This window comes from Gouania willdenowi, chromosome 21, assembly GCF_900634775.1.
Source record: "Gouania willdenowi chromosome 21, fGouWil2.1, whole genome shotgun sequence".
In the NCBI taxonomy this organism is placed as follows: domain Eukaryota; kingdom Metazoa; phylum Chordata; class Actinopteri; order Blenniiformes; family Gobiesocidae; genus Gouania; species Gouania willdenowi.
In genome coordinates this window covers 32,327,672-32,341,856 of record NC_041064.1, presented here as the reverse complement: position 1 = coordinate 32,341,856, position 14,185 = coordinate 32,327,672, and the positions used below count along the sequence as shown (strand labels likewise).

Here is a 14,185-nt window from a genome sequence, read left to right as displayed (position 1 = left end):
TCACATCCATATATCAAGTGCAGAAGTGCAGATATAAATAAAAGATGGTATCTATTAGACATGCACAAACCCTCTGAGAGCCTGCAAACACAACCAACAGCACTTTCTGCAAACTCACCTTCATGGAAGAGTTTCTGGAAAATAATTGACTTTAGTTTGAAGCAGGATTGGGGTCAATTACATTTTAAAATTACAATTACACCTACAACTATTCATCTTCAATTACGATTACGTTGACTTGCATTTTTTCCTCTTACAATTAAATTACTATTATTTTCCCCTGAAAGTCAATTATGTACATTTTCATTTACTAAAGTTCAATTACAAATAATCACAATTACTGAGCAATTGATAAATAGCCCTATAAAATGTACTGTTCCTCTTGTGTTAGCATTCTGTTAGCATGTCTTATGACAGAGGTTCTCAAACTTGGGGTCGCAAGACACTGAGAAGGGGGGTCGCCAGATGTCTTAAAGAAACTTTATTTTTTGAACAACTTGCTTGTTTAAACCTATTTTCATCACTGTTTTTTGCCACATTTTTGTTCCTTTTAATGCATTTTGCTACATTACTCTCATTTTTGTCACTTCTCCATCAAATTTCAATGCCTTTTCTGCAATTTTTTTCCACAAGATATTTCTGACACTTATAAACCCTTTCCCCCAGTTTCCCCCCTAATTTCGCTTCTTTTTCTTGCTGATCCCTCAAAGTTTAAACACACCTCAACCACACCACTGGCTATTGGTTGCTTTGGGTGGGGGTTCTCAACCAGGACTCCATTTGGGGTCGTGATCCAGTGGGAAGGGGTCTCCATATGAGAAGAAACTAAGAATATTTTCAGAACAATTTGAGCCCATTTTTGCTAATGTTTACCCGTTTTCTGCAACTACAGCAAACTTGCCATAATTTAACATATTTTCATCACTGTTTCTTGCACATTTTGCTCCTTTTATTGCATTACTCCCATTTCTGCCACTTCTCTTTCAACTTTCAATGCCTTTTCTGCACGTTTTTCACTTTCAAGACGTTTTTTGGCACTTATGAACCCTTTCTACTAATTTTTCCCACCTAAGGTCGCATATGTTACTCATTTATTCTCACTTTTAACCTCTTTTCACCATATTTCACACTTATTTTTGCCAATCCAATCGTATTTGTCATGCCCATTCTTTGCCAGTTTAAACTAATTGCTCCTACTTTTAAGCCAATATGGACACTTTGAAACCTTTTAAACCACTTTTTCTGTCAGTTTTGGCCTCTCTACTGTTTTTTTTAATCCTATTTCACCACCTTTTCCACCGTTTTTGGTCACTTTTAAGCCATTTTATTTCTGATTAAAACAAGGATTTACATATTTAAGATGACTATATACAATGACCCAAATAATAGTAAACTTCCTGGATAACAGTGGATATTATTCAGATTTATAAATAAATGTGGTTATCACAGATTCATAGAACAATGGACCATTATTTTGCTGACTTTATGGATGGACCCCCAACAATCTCTCCCCTTTTTTTTAGATGGCCCTGTCTCCCCATGACTGTTCTTCAATGTTCATGTCTACAGTGGGGGTCCCTGGGGGTTGTGGCCTGAACATTTTGAGAACCACTGTCTTAAATCAGCTGTAAAATATACTAAAAATATGATCTATCCCTCATTTCTAATCTCTTTGTTACCTTGTTAGGCTTTGTTATCTATGAATATATTGGTATTAATATTTTTGGTGTGGGCGTCTAGCCTTTTTTCTGTCAGTATACCCCTGGATTTCAAATTCTTTTTAAATAGTAAAATGATCCTGAAGAGAAGAAGAAAACCTGATATGAAACATATTTTAATAATTGTTAAATCCGTTTTTGTATCTGTAACTTCATTCCCCAGTTTTGTGTTTAAATTGTAAATGAATGTTTTTATAGAATTTCCTACATATGATAAGATGAGACATGATAATAAAGGATGGACCCGGGGTTATTTAAATTGATTAATTTAATATTAACAAATTAAAGATACATTTAATACAGACATGAAAAATAGAAGAAATGTTAAAATAAGTAAATTCAAATAAATTTAAATAATAGATGAGGGATGTAGAATAGTAAATATTAAGCCAACTAAATTAACAGAAATCTTAGCAAATGGTTATAATTGAAAAATGAATTAATCATGATGGGTGCACACACAGTTGTTAATTATTGAAGTGATAGGCCTGAGAATTGATGAGGAATGAATGGTTCATTTTCACACGCCCGCCCCACAGCTATTAACTGACAGCTATTGATTATCAAGCACACATTCATCTTTGAGCTGACCACCGTTCAACAGCAGCATGTGTGAAGCACACAGCCTATCAAAGTTGGTGCAGTTAATGAAGGCTCACGAGGCTTCACGGTGAGCCTGAACATGTTCTCTCCTTCCTGATCGATTCCTCGCTCTGTAAACCAGCAGCCGTGCCTCCAGCCATGCGTTGTCCCTCACACCGAGGCTGCTTTTATGATCTGAATATTTGATAGATTGGAGCCCACAGCGTTTCTGTGAGGGTTCCACAATGTCTAACACGGTTTGTTTCAAAGTCTGATATCAAATGGTTTGGATTGAATCTGCCCAGTGTGTGAAGTTTCAATCATCTGAGGTTTTTTTCTGCTGGGACTGAAACATTAGCGCCAGAGTCAAATATTTATTACAATCGAAAACTGTTCATACACTGTTAGTAGAAGTAAGCAGTTTATCTTTGGAAAGGTTATCGAAACCAAGCTGCGTCTGAGACCATTGACGCAATTGTAACCAATTATATTTGATTTATCAGTTAGACCAGGGGTGTCAAACTCCTTTTAGTTCAAGGGCCAAACACAAACCAGTTGGATCACAAGTGGGCACAGGTTTTAGGCGTGAAAAGGAACATTTTCAACATTAATGTGCCCACGTTTGCACTTCCAGTTATCAATTAGACATAAAGTATAGAAAGCATAACAATCTTGTTAGCAATAAGTTACAGATACTTAAATGTCCTTTGATATATTCTTTTTTTTTTTTTACCAATTTCTATTTAATTTGAGTTTTTGCTAAATAGCTTGTGTAAAAAAATTAAAGTTCATTCAATAACCATTTTCAGCTGAATTATTTTGTAATTTACCCAATGATTCATGTTTTCTCCGTCATTTTCACTTTCTCCTGCGGGCTGAATTGGGTGCTCTGAAGGGCCGGATTTGGTCCCCGGGCCTTGAGTTTGACACTTGAATTAGACAGTTGGCTGTGTAGTACTACTTCAAGGTTAGTGACAACAAATGTGGAATGAAAGAACAATGTGAGCAAAATTGTGTTTTGTTTTATCAATCATAGCATTTGTATTTGTATCAATAGGTACGCGTATCTTGGACCTTTTTTAAAAGTCAGAAATTCTGGGAAATTATTAGTCTTTTTTGGGGGGATGTTCCGATATCGATACGGGTATCAGGTGTGATATTGTGGTACTTCTATCAGTAATCTGTATGAAGGAGTACTCAAATCTGAGTACTCATACTTGCACTGATCAGCCAAAGTCTTTTATCGGCTTTCTGCCCGAGATGTATAGAATTATTTTATCAATCATCAGATCCATATTGGTGCAAGACGAGTTGATTAGCTTGGTTGACAGATGGGTCAGTGAACTCATTGGTTGGTTATCTGGATGGTTTCTGAGGTGAGTCCAACCTGGATCCAGTATTTCTCTGCTGATCTGGACCCAAAACCCTTCCTTTGACAAAAGCTGAACTTTAGCCATATTTATCTGTGTCTCTCTTCTCTTTTACAGACAGTAACTTTGTTCTGGGAAATGCCCAGGTCCAGTCTCTCTACCCCATCGTCTACTGCTCTGATGGTTTCTGTGAGCTCACTGGTTATGCCCGGGCCGAGCTCATGCAGAAGAGCTGTGCGTGTCACTTCCTGTACGGCCTGGACACCAGCGACCGCTCGACGGCACAGATCCAGGGAGCGCTGGACGATAGGAGGGAATTCAAGACTGAGCTGGTTTTTTACAAGAAAGAAGGTGAGACCGGATGATTGAACAGTTTTTCATTATCTGAACAGGGGTTTAAAGTTTGTACTTCAGCTCCAAAAAATGCATTATGGACTTCTTGTGTCTTTATTTTGAAGGGAATTTATTTGTGTGGCAAAGTGCTGCCTATTCATACATCTACCTGTAGGGGGCGACAATTTGTGCTCCGGGATTTCATCTTTACCTTATGTTCAGATGGTTAGTCGCTGTCCAGGTTAAAGAGTACTTCAACCGTGTTTTATCATTTAAACTCTTTCTAAAGTATTCCTCTCACCATTGTTATGACCTATTACTGTATCACATGATAAATTCAAAATGAGTCTTTGACTGTGTTCAAAATGGCACATTCCGTACTATGCACTACAAACTCAATGAGTATATACTGTCTACTATTTACTATATGTGTGAAGAACACTTCCAAGTTTCCCAAGATGCATTAGGAACCTACAACAACCAAAACCTGAATCACACTAAATATCTCTGTTGATTCTCAACCTTTGAATGTTCTGAAAACATTTTAAGTTCTATAGCAGAAAGGAGCGCTTGGGTCTAATTTACTATTATTGTTGTTCTATCAAACCTAAAGATGCAAGTTCTTATTGTTTTAATGTGAAATAAAACGTGTTCAAAGTGACCAAAAAGGGTGGGAAAAAAGGTGGTGAAATGGAGTTTTAAAAACCACAAAAATTGGTTAAAAGTTGCTAATTAGAATGGACAAAAACAGACAGAAAAAGTGGTAAAAACGGTTCAAAGTGTCAATATTGGCTTAAAAGTGGCAGAAATCGGGGGAGGAGGGGTTGGAGAATGTACAGTAGGAACATTTAGTTTAAACTGGCAAATAATGGGCATGTCGTGAATGTGGTTAAATTGGCAAAAAACAAGCATGAAATATGGTGAAAATTAAATTAATTAAACTGGTCTTTAAGCCTTTGTTCTTCATGTATATATGTTGTTACACATATATATTGAAATTTGTCCTCTGCAATTTAACCCATCCCCTGGGGGTCAGTCAGCAGCCATTTTGCAGCGCCTGGGGAGCTGTTCGTGGTTAAGGAACTTACTCAACATCCCACTGTGATAGCCCAGGTGAGGCTTGAACCAGGAACCAACGCCAGCTTCCTTAACCACTAGGCCAAATGTGACAATAATAATAACAATGGGTCAACATATGCAACATTAGGGGAAAAGTAGTGGGAAGGGTTAATAAGTGCAGAAAATGCATTGAAATTGGATGGAGAAGTGGCAGAAATGAGAGTAACGAAGCAAAAATGCATCAAAAAGAGCAAAAGAAATAAGCAAATATGGGCTCAAAATGTTTATTTATATTCTTAACAAATATTCTTTGTTTATTGAAGGCATGTGGCGATCCTCTCTTCTGGGCGATAACGAAATACTAGTTGTTTTTTGTTCGTTTTTTTAATGACAAAATAAAATAACAGCTGCATGAGTTTAAAATAAATGTAAGCAACAAATTAAATACATATCCACAATACTTTTGTGTTTGTGAAATACACAAACTGCAGCGCATATGAACCACTTATGCTGATGCACGCCCACATGTACGGTCCTGCATGTATACTGCTGACAGTAAGGGAAACAATGACGGCCAGGGAGAGAAAACTAGCATTTTTAGTACTTTACTTTAGTAAAAAAAATGCACAACAGAAAACTGTCCTAGGCTGTGTTCGTAATGGCACACTATGTACTATACAGTACAAACTCAATGAGTATATACTGTCTACTATATACTATAGTATGATTAGGTTGATGAGCGTTCCCATTGAAGTATACTTCAAAGTTTCCCAAGATGCATTTGGAATCTACAACAAGAAAATCCTGAATCACACTGAGGCTAATTATCTCTGTTGATTCTCCACATTTGAAAGTTCTGGAAACATTTTAAGTGAGAAAGTGAAGAAGTAGAAAATCAACATGTGCTCATTTGATCCATAAAACTCACGTATGAAACTTCCGGTTAACTTCAAAACAAGAGCCCTATTTACAAAAATGTCAAAAAACTAATGGAAGACAAGTAGATATGCTTTTGTTTTGAAAAGAGGACGTTTGATTTTTCCCAGGATGAGTTTACATTCCGCTCGCATTGTAATGCATCATGGGGCAGTTGAGTATGACTAGTGTGCCCACGGTGCATAATTAAAAAACTTCTCTATATATATATACAGTAGTATACATCCTGGTATTACTCGCATACTCCATGTTATCTAAAGTTAACGCACTTGTTTTGAGGTCAAACTTAGTATGAGTAGTATGTTAGGATGACATTTTGAACACAGCCCATAGTTAGTCCTGGAGCACTTTTTCTCATTGAACTATTCAGTGGAGAAAATCATTTTTCATTGATTGTGGCAATAATTTGTGCAATATAAAAAAATAATAAAGTGCAACTGCTGGCCTATAGATAAAATAAAAGGTTGTTTCTTTGCAAATGAACAGCCAGCCCTCTCCACAAACTATACCTTCTATACCATGTCTACCACAACTACCATTGTTATTGATCCACCTTATAGATAAAAAGTACCGTCTCTCTAAATTCCACCCAACTACAGGTACAGACAATATGTATGATTACAGCATGGATTAATTAAGAATTTTCCTTCAGAAAATAGTTTTGACCTGAAAGTGTCGCCGACAAGTCAACAACACTATGAACTAAATATCCAGTATGAAAGCATCTGACTTGGAAAATTAATGTAAAACGTGGTGAGTTTCACAAGGAGTGAAATTAACAGCCAGAATGTAAACTGGAGCTTTTTAAGTCAACATCTACGCTAAAGTTAAAACTACTTTCTTTTTCAATCAATGAATATAAAAGAGAACATAATTATTGAGAACGTACATTAATTAATTTATAAATGTGGACAGTAATATCTCACTAAAGAAATGTAAAATAGTGTAATATTTGAGTGATAAATGAGAGGAAAGGATGTATGCATAATTAATTCATGTAAAGTTTAGAGGTGATTAGAAAATACTTTGTTTTAAAACAATAAAAAAAACTCTTCTCCCTGTAGATCGTCAGCTCCAGATTTCTACATCTTTAAACCACATAAGTGAGACAAATTTGTCCCTTGTAGCATCCAATTCAGCCAGGAAAAACCCAAATGAACACGTTTAATAAGTACAGTGGTGTGATTTCAGTTCTACAGTAGATATTAGCGGCTGAATTCTTTGCTATTTTGCTGATTCTCTGTGATCTTCAAGGAGTTGACCCCCATTAATCACGACTGTACAGGCAGAAAAAGCAATTTACTGACATGTGGTTCATAACAAACAGCGCCAGGAGGGTTTGATAAAAGAGTTTCCATCAAACGGTCAAAGATTACAAATGAAGAGCGTTCTTTGCTTTTGTTAGTGTCACATGAGCTCACATTAGCATTTTAACACTTCTCCAGGGAAACCAGAAAAAAGCCAAAAAAAGGCATTCATCACTGCTTGCTCTCTCCAAAATACCAGCGCCCCCTTTTTAAAAATGTCTTTCATTCACTAACTATTAAATATTCATGTCAACATGATTAAAAGGACTGTTTGCCTCACAGAAAAACCTTTTTTTATCACGAGCGAATGAATGCACAGGAATGAGTCAGAATGGAATGTAATGCTTTTGTGTGATTGGTTGTGACAGCCGCTGTCATGTCATTTGCATGGTCTTCATCATCTTAGATCATTGGTTCCCAACCAGCACTTTGTCTATTTCCAACATGATGAGACAATTTTTTTTAAAATGTGGTCAAAATACTTTTTATGTAATTTTAATATAAAAAATTAAATTCTTAAATAATACATGTGCATACAGTATTGGGCCTGAACGCATTAAATCAGAGGTGTCAAAGTAAATTTAGCTCAGGGGCCAAATACGGAGCAGTTTATATTAAGTGGGCCACAGATTTTAGGCGGGAAAATTAGTAATTTAATCAGTATTGTGCTCTAGTTTTCACTTTTACTTATAAATAAATTATAAAATTTGCATGAAATTGATCATATCAAAGTAATAAGTGACCAATATCAGTCCCTGCAGGATCTTTACTTTCGATTCATTTAATTTTGTCACCCATTTTATGTAATTTGAGGACATTTTCTGGGATAGTTTAAAGAAAATTGCAGGATTTTGGAAAATTGAGAGTTCTTTTATTGATTTTAGATTAAAAATGACTGCTAAAATGTAATATAAGTGTGGGGAAAAGTTGAGCTCTGCTAATATTGTGGAGTTTTATTGAATTTGTGTATTAATTTGGAGATATCTACAACTGAATTAATTGGTAATTTACGCAATGATTCATGGCTTCTCTGAATTTTTTGCTTGCTGCCGCGGGACGAATCGGATGCTCCAAAGGGCCAAATTTGGCCCCCGGGCCTTGAGTTAAAAGAACGATTGTATTGGGCAAACGTGAACTGAACGGACAGTATTTTTGCATGAACGTTTTGTGAGAGCGTTCATTCTGATGTCCATTGGCGACGCTCTTAACTTTGTTCAGCAGAGTGCCAGATTTCTATAGAGCCTTTCAAGCTAAAACACACCTGAAATAAAGGAAAAACACAAAATCTGGCAACCCCAGCCACCGCACAGTTGCACTGCTGAAGGCAACAGGCTGCAACTCCAACAGCTCAAACACATAGGCTGTGTTTGAGTATATACTGTCAACTATATACTTATACTATAAATATGATTAGGATGATGACTGTTCCTACTAAAGTACACTTCTAATTTTGGCAAGATGTATTTGGAACCTACAACAACAAAAACCTGAATCACACTGAGGCTAAATATCTCTGTTGATTCTCCACCTTTGAAAGTTCTGAAAACATTTTAAGTGAGAAAGTGACCAAGTAGAATATCAACATGTGCTTATTTAATCCATAAAACTCACGTAGACACATTTCATTCCCAAATTTCGGAGATTTTCGGAGACCCTCCATACTGACAAATTTCTGGTTAACTTCAAAACAAGAGCCCTATTTACAAAAGAGTTCAAAACTAATGGAAGACAAAAAGAGATGCTTTTATTTTGAAAAGAGGATGTTTGATTTTTAGCTTGAAGCTGGGCCCAGGACCACTTTACATTACGCTCGCAATGCATCATGGGGCAGTTGAGTATAGTGTGCCCACCGTGCATACTTCCAAAAACGTCCCCGTATAGTATACATCCAGGCATTTCTCATGTACTCAATATTTGCATACTCTCTAATGTGAATGCACTATATACTCATTTTTGACATAGTACGTTAGTATGACATTTACAACACAGCCTCTGCCATTAATAAGGCCTCTTCGTTTCATCACTTAAAAAAAATGTCAGTGATAATCCAGGTGGGAAAAATGTTACTGTTTTGCGCACATTAACGTCAACAACAAACCTGAAACAGCATCCATTTAGCTGCAGCTTTCACCCTGGCAGGATGTTGACAAAAACAGGAGGAACAACTTGCTCCTAGATGGTCTTTTTAATGAGAAAATATTAAAACAAAAAAACACAATAGTGCTAAAGGTTGAATAAGTTCCCAGACATCAAATTCCATTCAGTACTTTAGTTCAATGTGGGACAATGCCAGGATTCTGAGAGGAAACAACAACAACTATGAAATAGTTCATTTTTGGACTGAGACTATTTAAAATCTTACCAGATTTAATTTACTGTTTGTAGTTTTTATACATGGATGTTTGGCTTTTTTCTCAATTTTATTTCAGCATAATAAATAAATGATGAAATGATGAAAGTTGTTCATCTCTTCTATTCTCATCTTTCTTAAGAAATTTTAAAAATAACAATTAACGTTTCTGAACTTTAACAATTCCATCCTATCACATGTCAAGACGTTTTCTGTCAATTATTTCAGAATTGAGTTTAAGAAAAATACAGATCAAAAAGTGATCGCCACAACAATGGATTAACCGCTGGTTCTCAGTAGGACATGGACTGTATCCTGAATTTTGCTCCTGGTTATTTATTTAAGATCAAATTTATTCAATGATTCCCTCACACTCAGTTCTCTTTCCAGGTTCGCAGTTTTGGTGTCTCCTGGACATCGTCCCCATTAAGAATGAGAAAGGCGAGGTGGTTCTGTTCCTCGTGTCCCACAAAGACATCACGGACAACAAGAAGGACCAAGACTCGGAGCAGGGACCGGAGACAGGTAACTGAAACCACGTGCACTCATCAAGTTAATGCACTGATATGGATTTGCATTCTCCCACCATTCCAGGACCTGATCAAATGAAACCTCTACAACCAATAGATGATAGAAATACATTCAAAACAATAAAATAATAGTTTTCCCATTTCTACCAATTTTTATCCACAAAAAGATAATAATATAGAATATAATGATATCATTATTTCTCATTATAATTAAAACAAGCAAATAAAAAAACTTGTAAAATATCAATTTGGAGGCGCCCGGGGGCGAGTTCATGGGTTAAGGGTCTTGCTCAGGGACACAGAGTAATGGTGGCCATGCTTACTCAATGTTTGATTCATACACGTAACACCAACTAACTGCTGTTTTGCATCTTTTAAGTGTATATTTGCTATTATTTGTTATCGTTTTGTGTCTTTCTGAGGGGTCATTTTGTGTCTTTTTGTGGTTATTTTGTGTATTCTTTTGTATTTCCTTTTATGGCATTGTCAAGACTGTGAAGGAACTCCAAACCACCGATCACATGTTTTGGTTAGCTTAGCACGTAGCGGGGCTAGCTGAGCAGGGTTAAAAAATAAGGTTATCAGTTCAACCTATTAGTTTAAAATGTCTTATTGGACTGATATGACTATTAATAACAAATCTGAAATATAATCAGGTCATAAACTAATCTATTTAATAAATAAATAAAAAGGAATAACACGAAGGTGCAAATCAGGCTTTGCTTTTACTGCGAAAGTCAAACGTAGCTCCTCCTATCTGACGTTTATATCTCCGTGAAAACACTAATATCTGCTGAACGCAAGGCAAAATGAAAAGCTGAAAACAGTCCTCATGGTTCAGAAAGGAATCAGAAATGAAAAATGTGAGACGCATCCATCAGAATCCTGTTTCCTGTCCTGCAGATGAAGAAACGGGCCTGGAGGTGCATCAGGTGACCCGCCCCCCAGGTTTTAACGCTAACCGACGCCGCAGCAGAGCCGTGCTTTACCATCTGTCTGGTCACCTGCAGAAACAGGACAAGAGCAAGCTAAAGATCAACAATGTGAGTGTGTGCTCCTCAACTACACAGAGAGGTCTGTGAGAGACAGTATATACAGTACATATAGAACAAACCAGAGGTGTAAAGAGTACTGATGTATCCTACTCAAGTAGAAGTACTGGTACTTCATTGAAATTGGACTCAAGTACAAGTAAGTCATCCATAAAATACTGAAATACAGGTAAAAAGTAGCTCAATTAAATAGTACTCTAAGTAAATGTTACTAGTTACTTTCACCCCCCACGTTTATTTTTAGTAATAAATCTTGCCACGGTTCCCTTGCGTACGGTAAACATCTCATGTATAAACTCTAAAACTGTGCCATGCCAAATATGCAATGTGGGTAACAACATACTGGGTAGAAACCCCAACCTGAACCCAAAAATGATGGATGTTGATCAGAAATTATACGAATAAGAACATATGGATTATGTTCAATGTGGCTTTATAAACTGCTGCGGTCAACAGCTTATGAAGAGACCATGAAATGGAAATAAACTAATCACAAAAAATATATAATTTACTCAGTAACAGTTGGGTTTAGAAATGTAAAGAATTATTTTACTTCTTTTAAAATGTACTTAAGTACAAGTAAAATGACTGATTTAGAAATAAACTCAAAAAAATACCGGTACAAGTACTCATAAAAGCAACTCAAGTATGGTAACGTCAGTACTTGTAATCTATTACTTTTACCTCTGTATCAATTATATAAACATTTCAACATAGAATATATAAACTACCGGTAATAAACAAATAATCATAAAAACATATGAATGTATAAATATGTGTATGCATACAAACATTGAAACAAGTGAACATATAAACATATAAAACAATAAACATAAAAGCATATGAATGCATAAGCATATAAAAACATATCAGAATCAGAAATGTTTTATTGGCCAAGTACAGTTTTTAAGACAGCACAAGGAATTTGACTTGGTAGTCAAACAAAGAAACAAGCCAGCAACAATAATAATACTAATGATAAATATAAAGGATGAACATATAAACAATGAATAAATGAATTAAGCTGAACATATGATCTTATAGATATCTAAAAAAAAATGATACAGTACACACAAACATCTAAATATCTAATGGTCCTGAAACAAGATATCTAAGCTTGACTAAACTAATGTGTTCCTTCTGAGTACAGTCTACTAACACTCACAGGTAAAATGATAACCAGTCAATTTAAAGCATCACTATGTGTCACTTATATTGAGTTTTACACGTGTTCCGCTTTAACGTAAAATGAATACTTTCACCTTTGACAAAAAGAGTGTTAAGATTCCCATTAAATGTTCATTACGTTGCATTCAACCTCTGATGTTTATTAGATAAACTTTCCTCATTCTTCTTCACATGATGTTTCTCTGTTCTCCTCCTTGCAGAACATGTTCGGGGAAAAGCCGCCAATTCCAGAGTACAAAGTAGCAGCCATTCAGAAGTCCCGTTTCATTCTGCTCCACTACGGCACCTTCAAGGCCGGCTGGGATTGGCTGATCCTGCTGGCCACCTTCTACGTGGCGGTCACCGTGCCGTACAACGTGTGCTTCACCGTGATGAAAGGGAAGGACGACGGGAGCAGCAGCGCCCCCCGCAGCCCGCCCAGCGTCAGCGACATCCTGGTGGAGATCCTCTTCATCTTAGGTGAAAAAAGGGGGGCAACAAAAACTCTAGGCTAATGCTGATGCTAATGTTCAACGTAGTGGACTAATGAGGAATAATATTTATTTTAATCAATATTATAAATAGGGCTGGGACTTTATTGTGTTTATTAATTATTTACGGAAAAATAACGCACCAAAAAAATAATAATAATGCAGTTAATCGCTTTTTTTTGTGCTCCAAACAGCGCGGAACTTTTCTCATTGCACAAGTTCCCAGTATACCCATAATACTGATGCGCAGACCACAACACAAGAAACGGGACAACCAGAGGAGAAGTTGTTGCTTTACTTCATGGGCATTAATTTCAGTTTACTTTCACTTCTCTGGAATGTTCTGGACTAAGTGATGCTTTTTATTTTAAAGGAGACATATCATGCCGTTAAATCCTTCCTTTTTACATATAAATCATACAGTTGTGGTCTATATAAAGCGAAACTGCAATGCTTGGGTATGAATTCCTCATTATTATAGCTCCACAGGCCTCTTTTCTACCCTTTTCTGATGTGCTTCTGAGAGCAACTCCTTTTGGTCTCTTGAAATGCAAATGCGAGACTTCAGACCCCGCCCCCTCTCCAGGTTGCAGAGGTGACACTCGGTTCAACTCCACCCTGTTTGTCCATTTTTGTAGTTTGATAGAAGAGATACGATTATTTAGCGGCGCAGAAACTTTTTATTCACATGTTATTTACAAAATGTCAACAACGGAAGACTTGTCCATCCAGCCTTACATGTTCGAGCCAGAGTCGAACCCGGTGGAGCGAGATGAATATGAAGATGATGAACCTAAAACGAGCACACAGCGCTAACATATGAAGACGGTGCAACTGCTAATGCTAACAAAACAATGACAGGGACGTCTTATCATCACACTTTTTAGCGTTATTTACAGCTTACCGAAGTGCTCTGTTCGTCGTCTCCAAAGATAGAAGGAATTGAACCCTCAATCAGACAAAGTCTTTCGGCAAATCCTTCTTTATACTGGTGGAGGTTGTTGAAGCAGTCATCCTTGAAGTGCTGCGCGGACACAAAAATGATTGCTCGAAGTGTTGGGCCTGGAGTCGATGTCCTAATTTGGCAGTTCCGCTGCAAATACTGTGACGTTTTTGTTCAAAAAACGTAATAGAGAACAGAAAAATCCAAACAGATTGAAAAATATGACCAAAACAGAATATAAAGATATCAACGGAGCACCTGAAGAGACTAATTTGAACTTTACTGTACTTCTAAACACTCTAAATATGCAACAAAATGCATTTAAGGGCTAAAGAGGATTTAGCATG

General features: G+C 36.6%; 1 protein-coding gene across 1 annotated transcript in view; it reads left to right on the top strand.

Annotated features, from left to right (window-relative positions):
- The window catches only part of kcnh3 (potassium voltage-gated channel, subfamily H (eag-related), member 3), a 152,649-nt gene that overhangs the window by 88,632 nt on the left and 49,832 nt on the right, over positions 1-14,185 (top strand). Inside the window, exons 2-5 of the mRNA XM_028436338.1 lie at positions 3,788-4,021; positions 10,046-10,180; positions 11,089-11,228; positions 12,626-12,884. Of these exons, the coding sequence (XP_028292139.1) occupies positions 3,788-4,021; positions 10,046-10,180; positions 11,089-11,228; positions 12,626-12,884 (768 nt within the window). The remainder of the gene's footprint in view (positions 1-3,787; positions 4,022-10,045; positions 10,181-11,088; positions 11,229-12,625; positions 12,885-14,185) is intronic.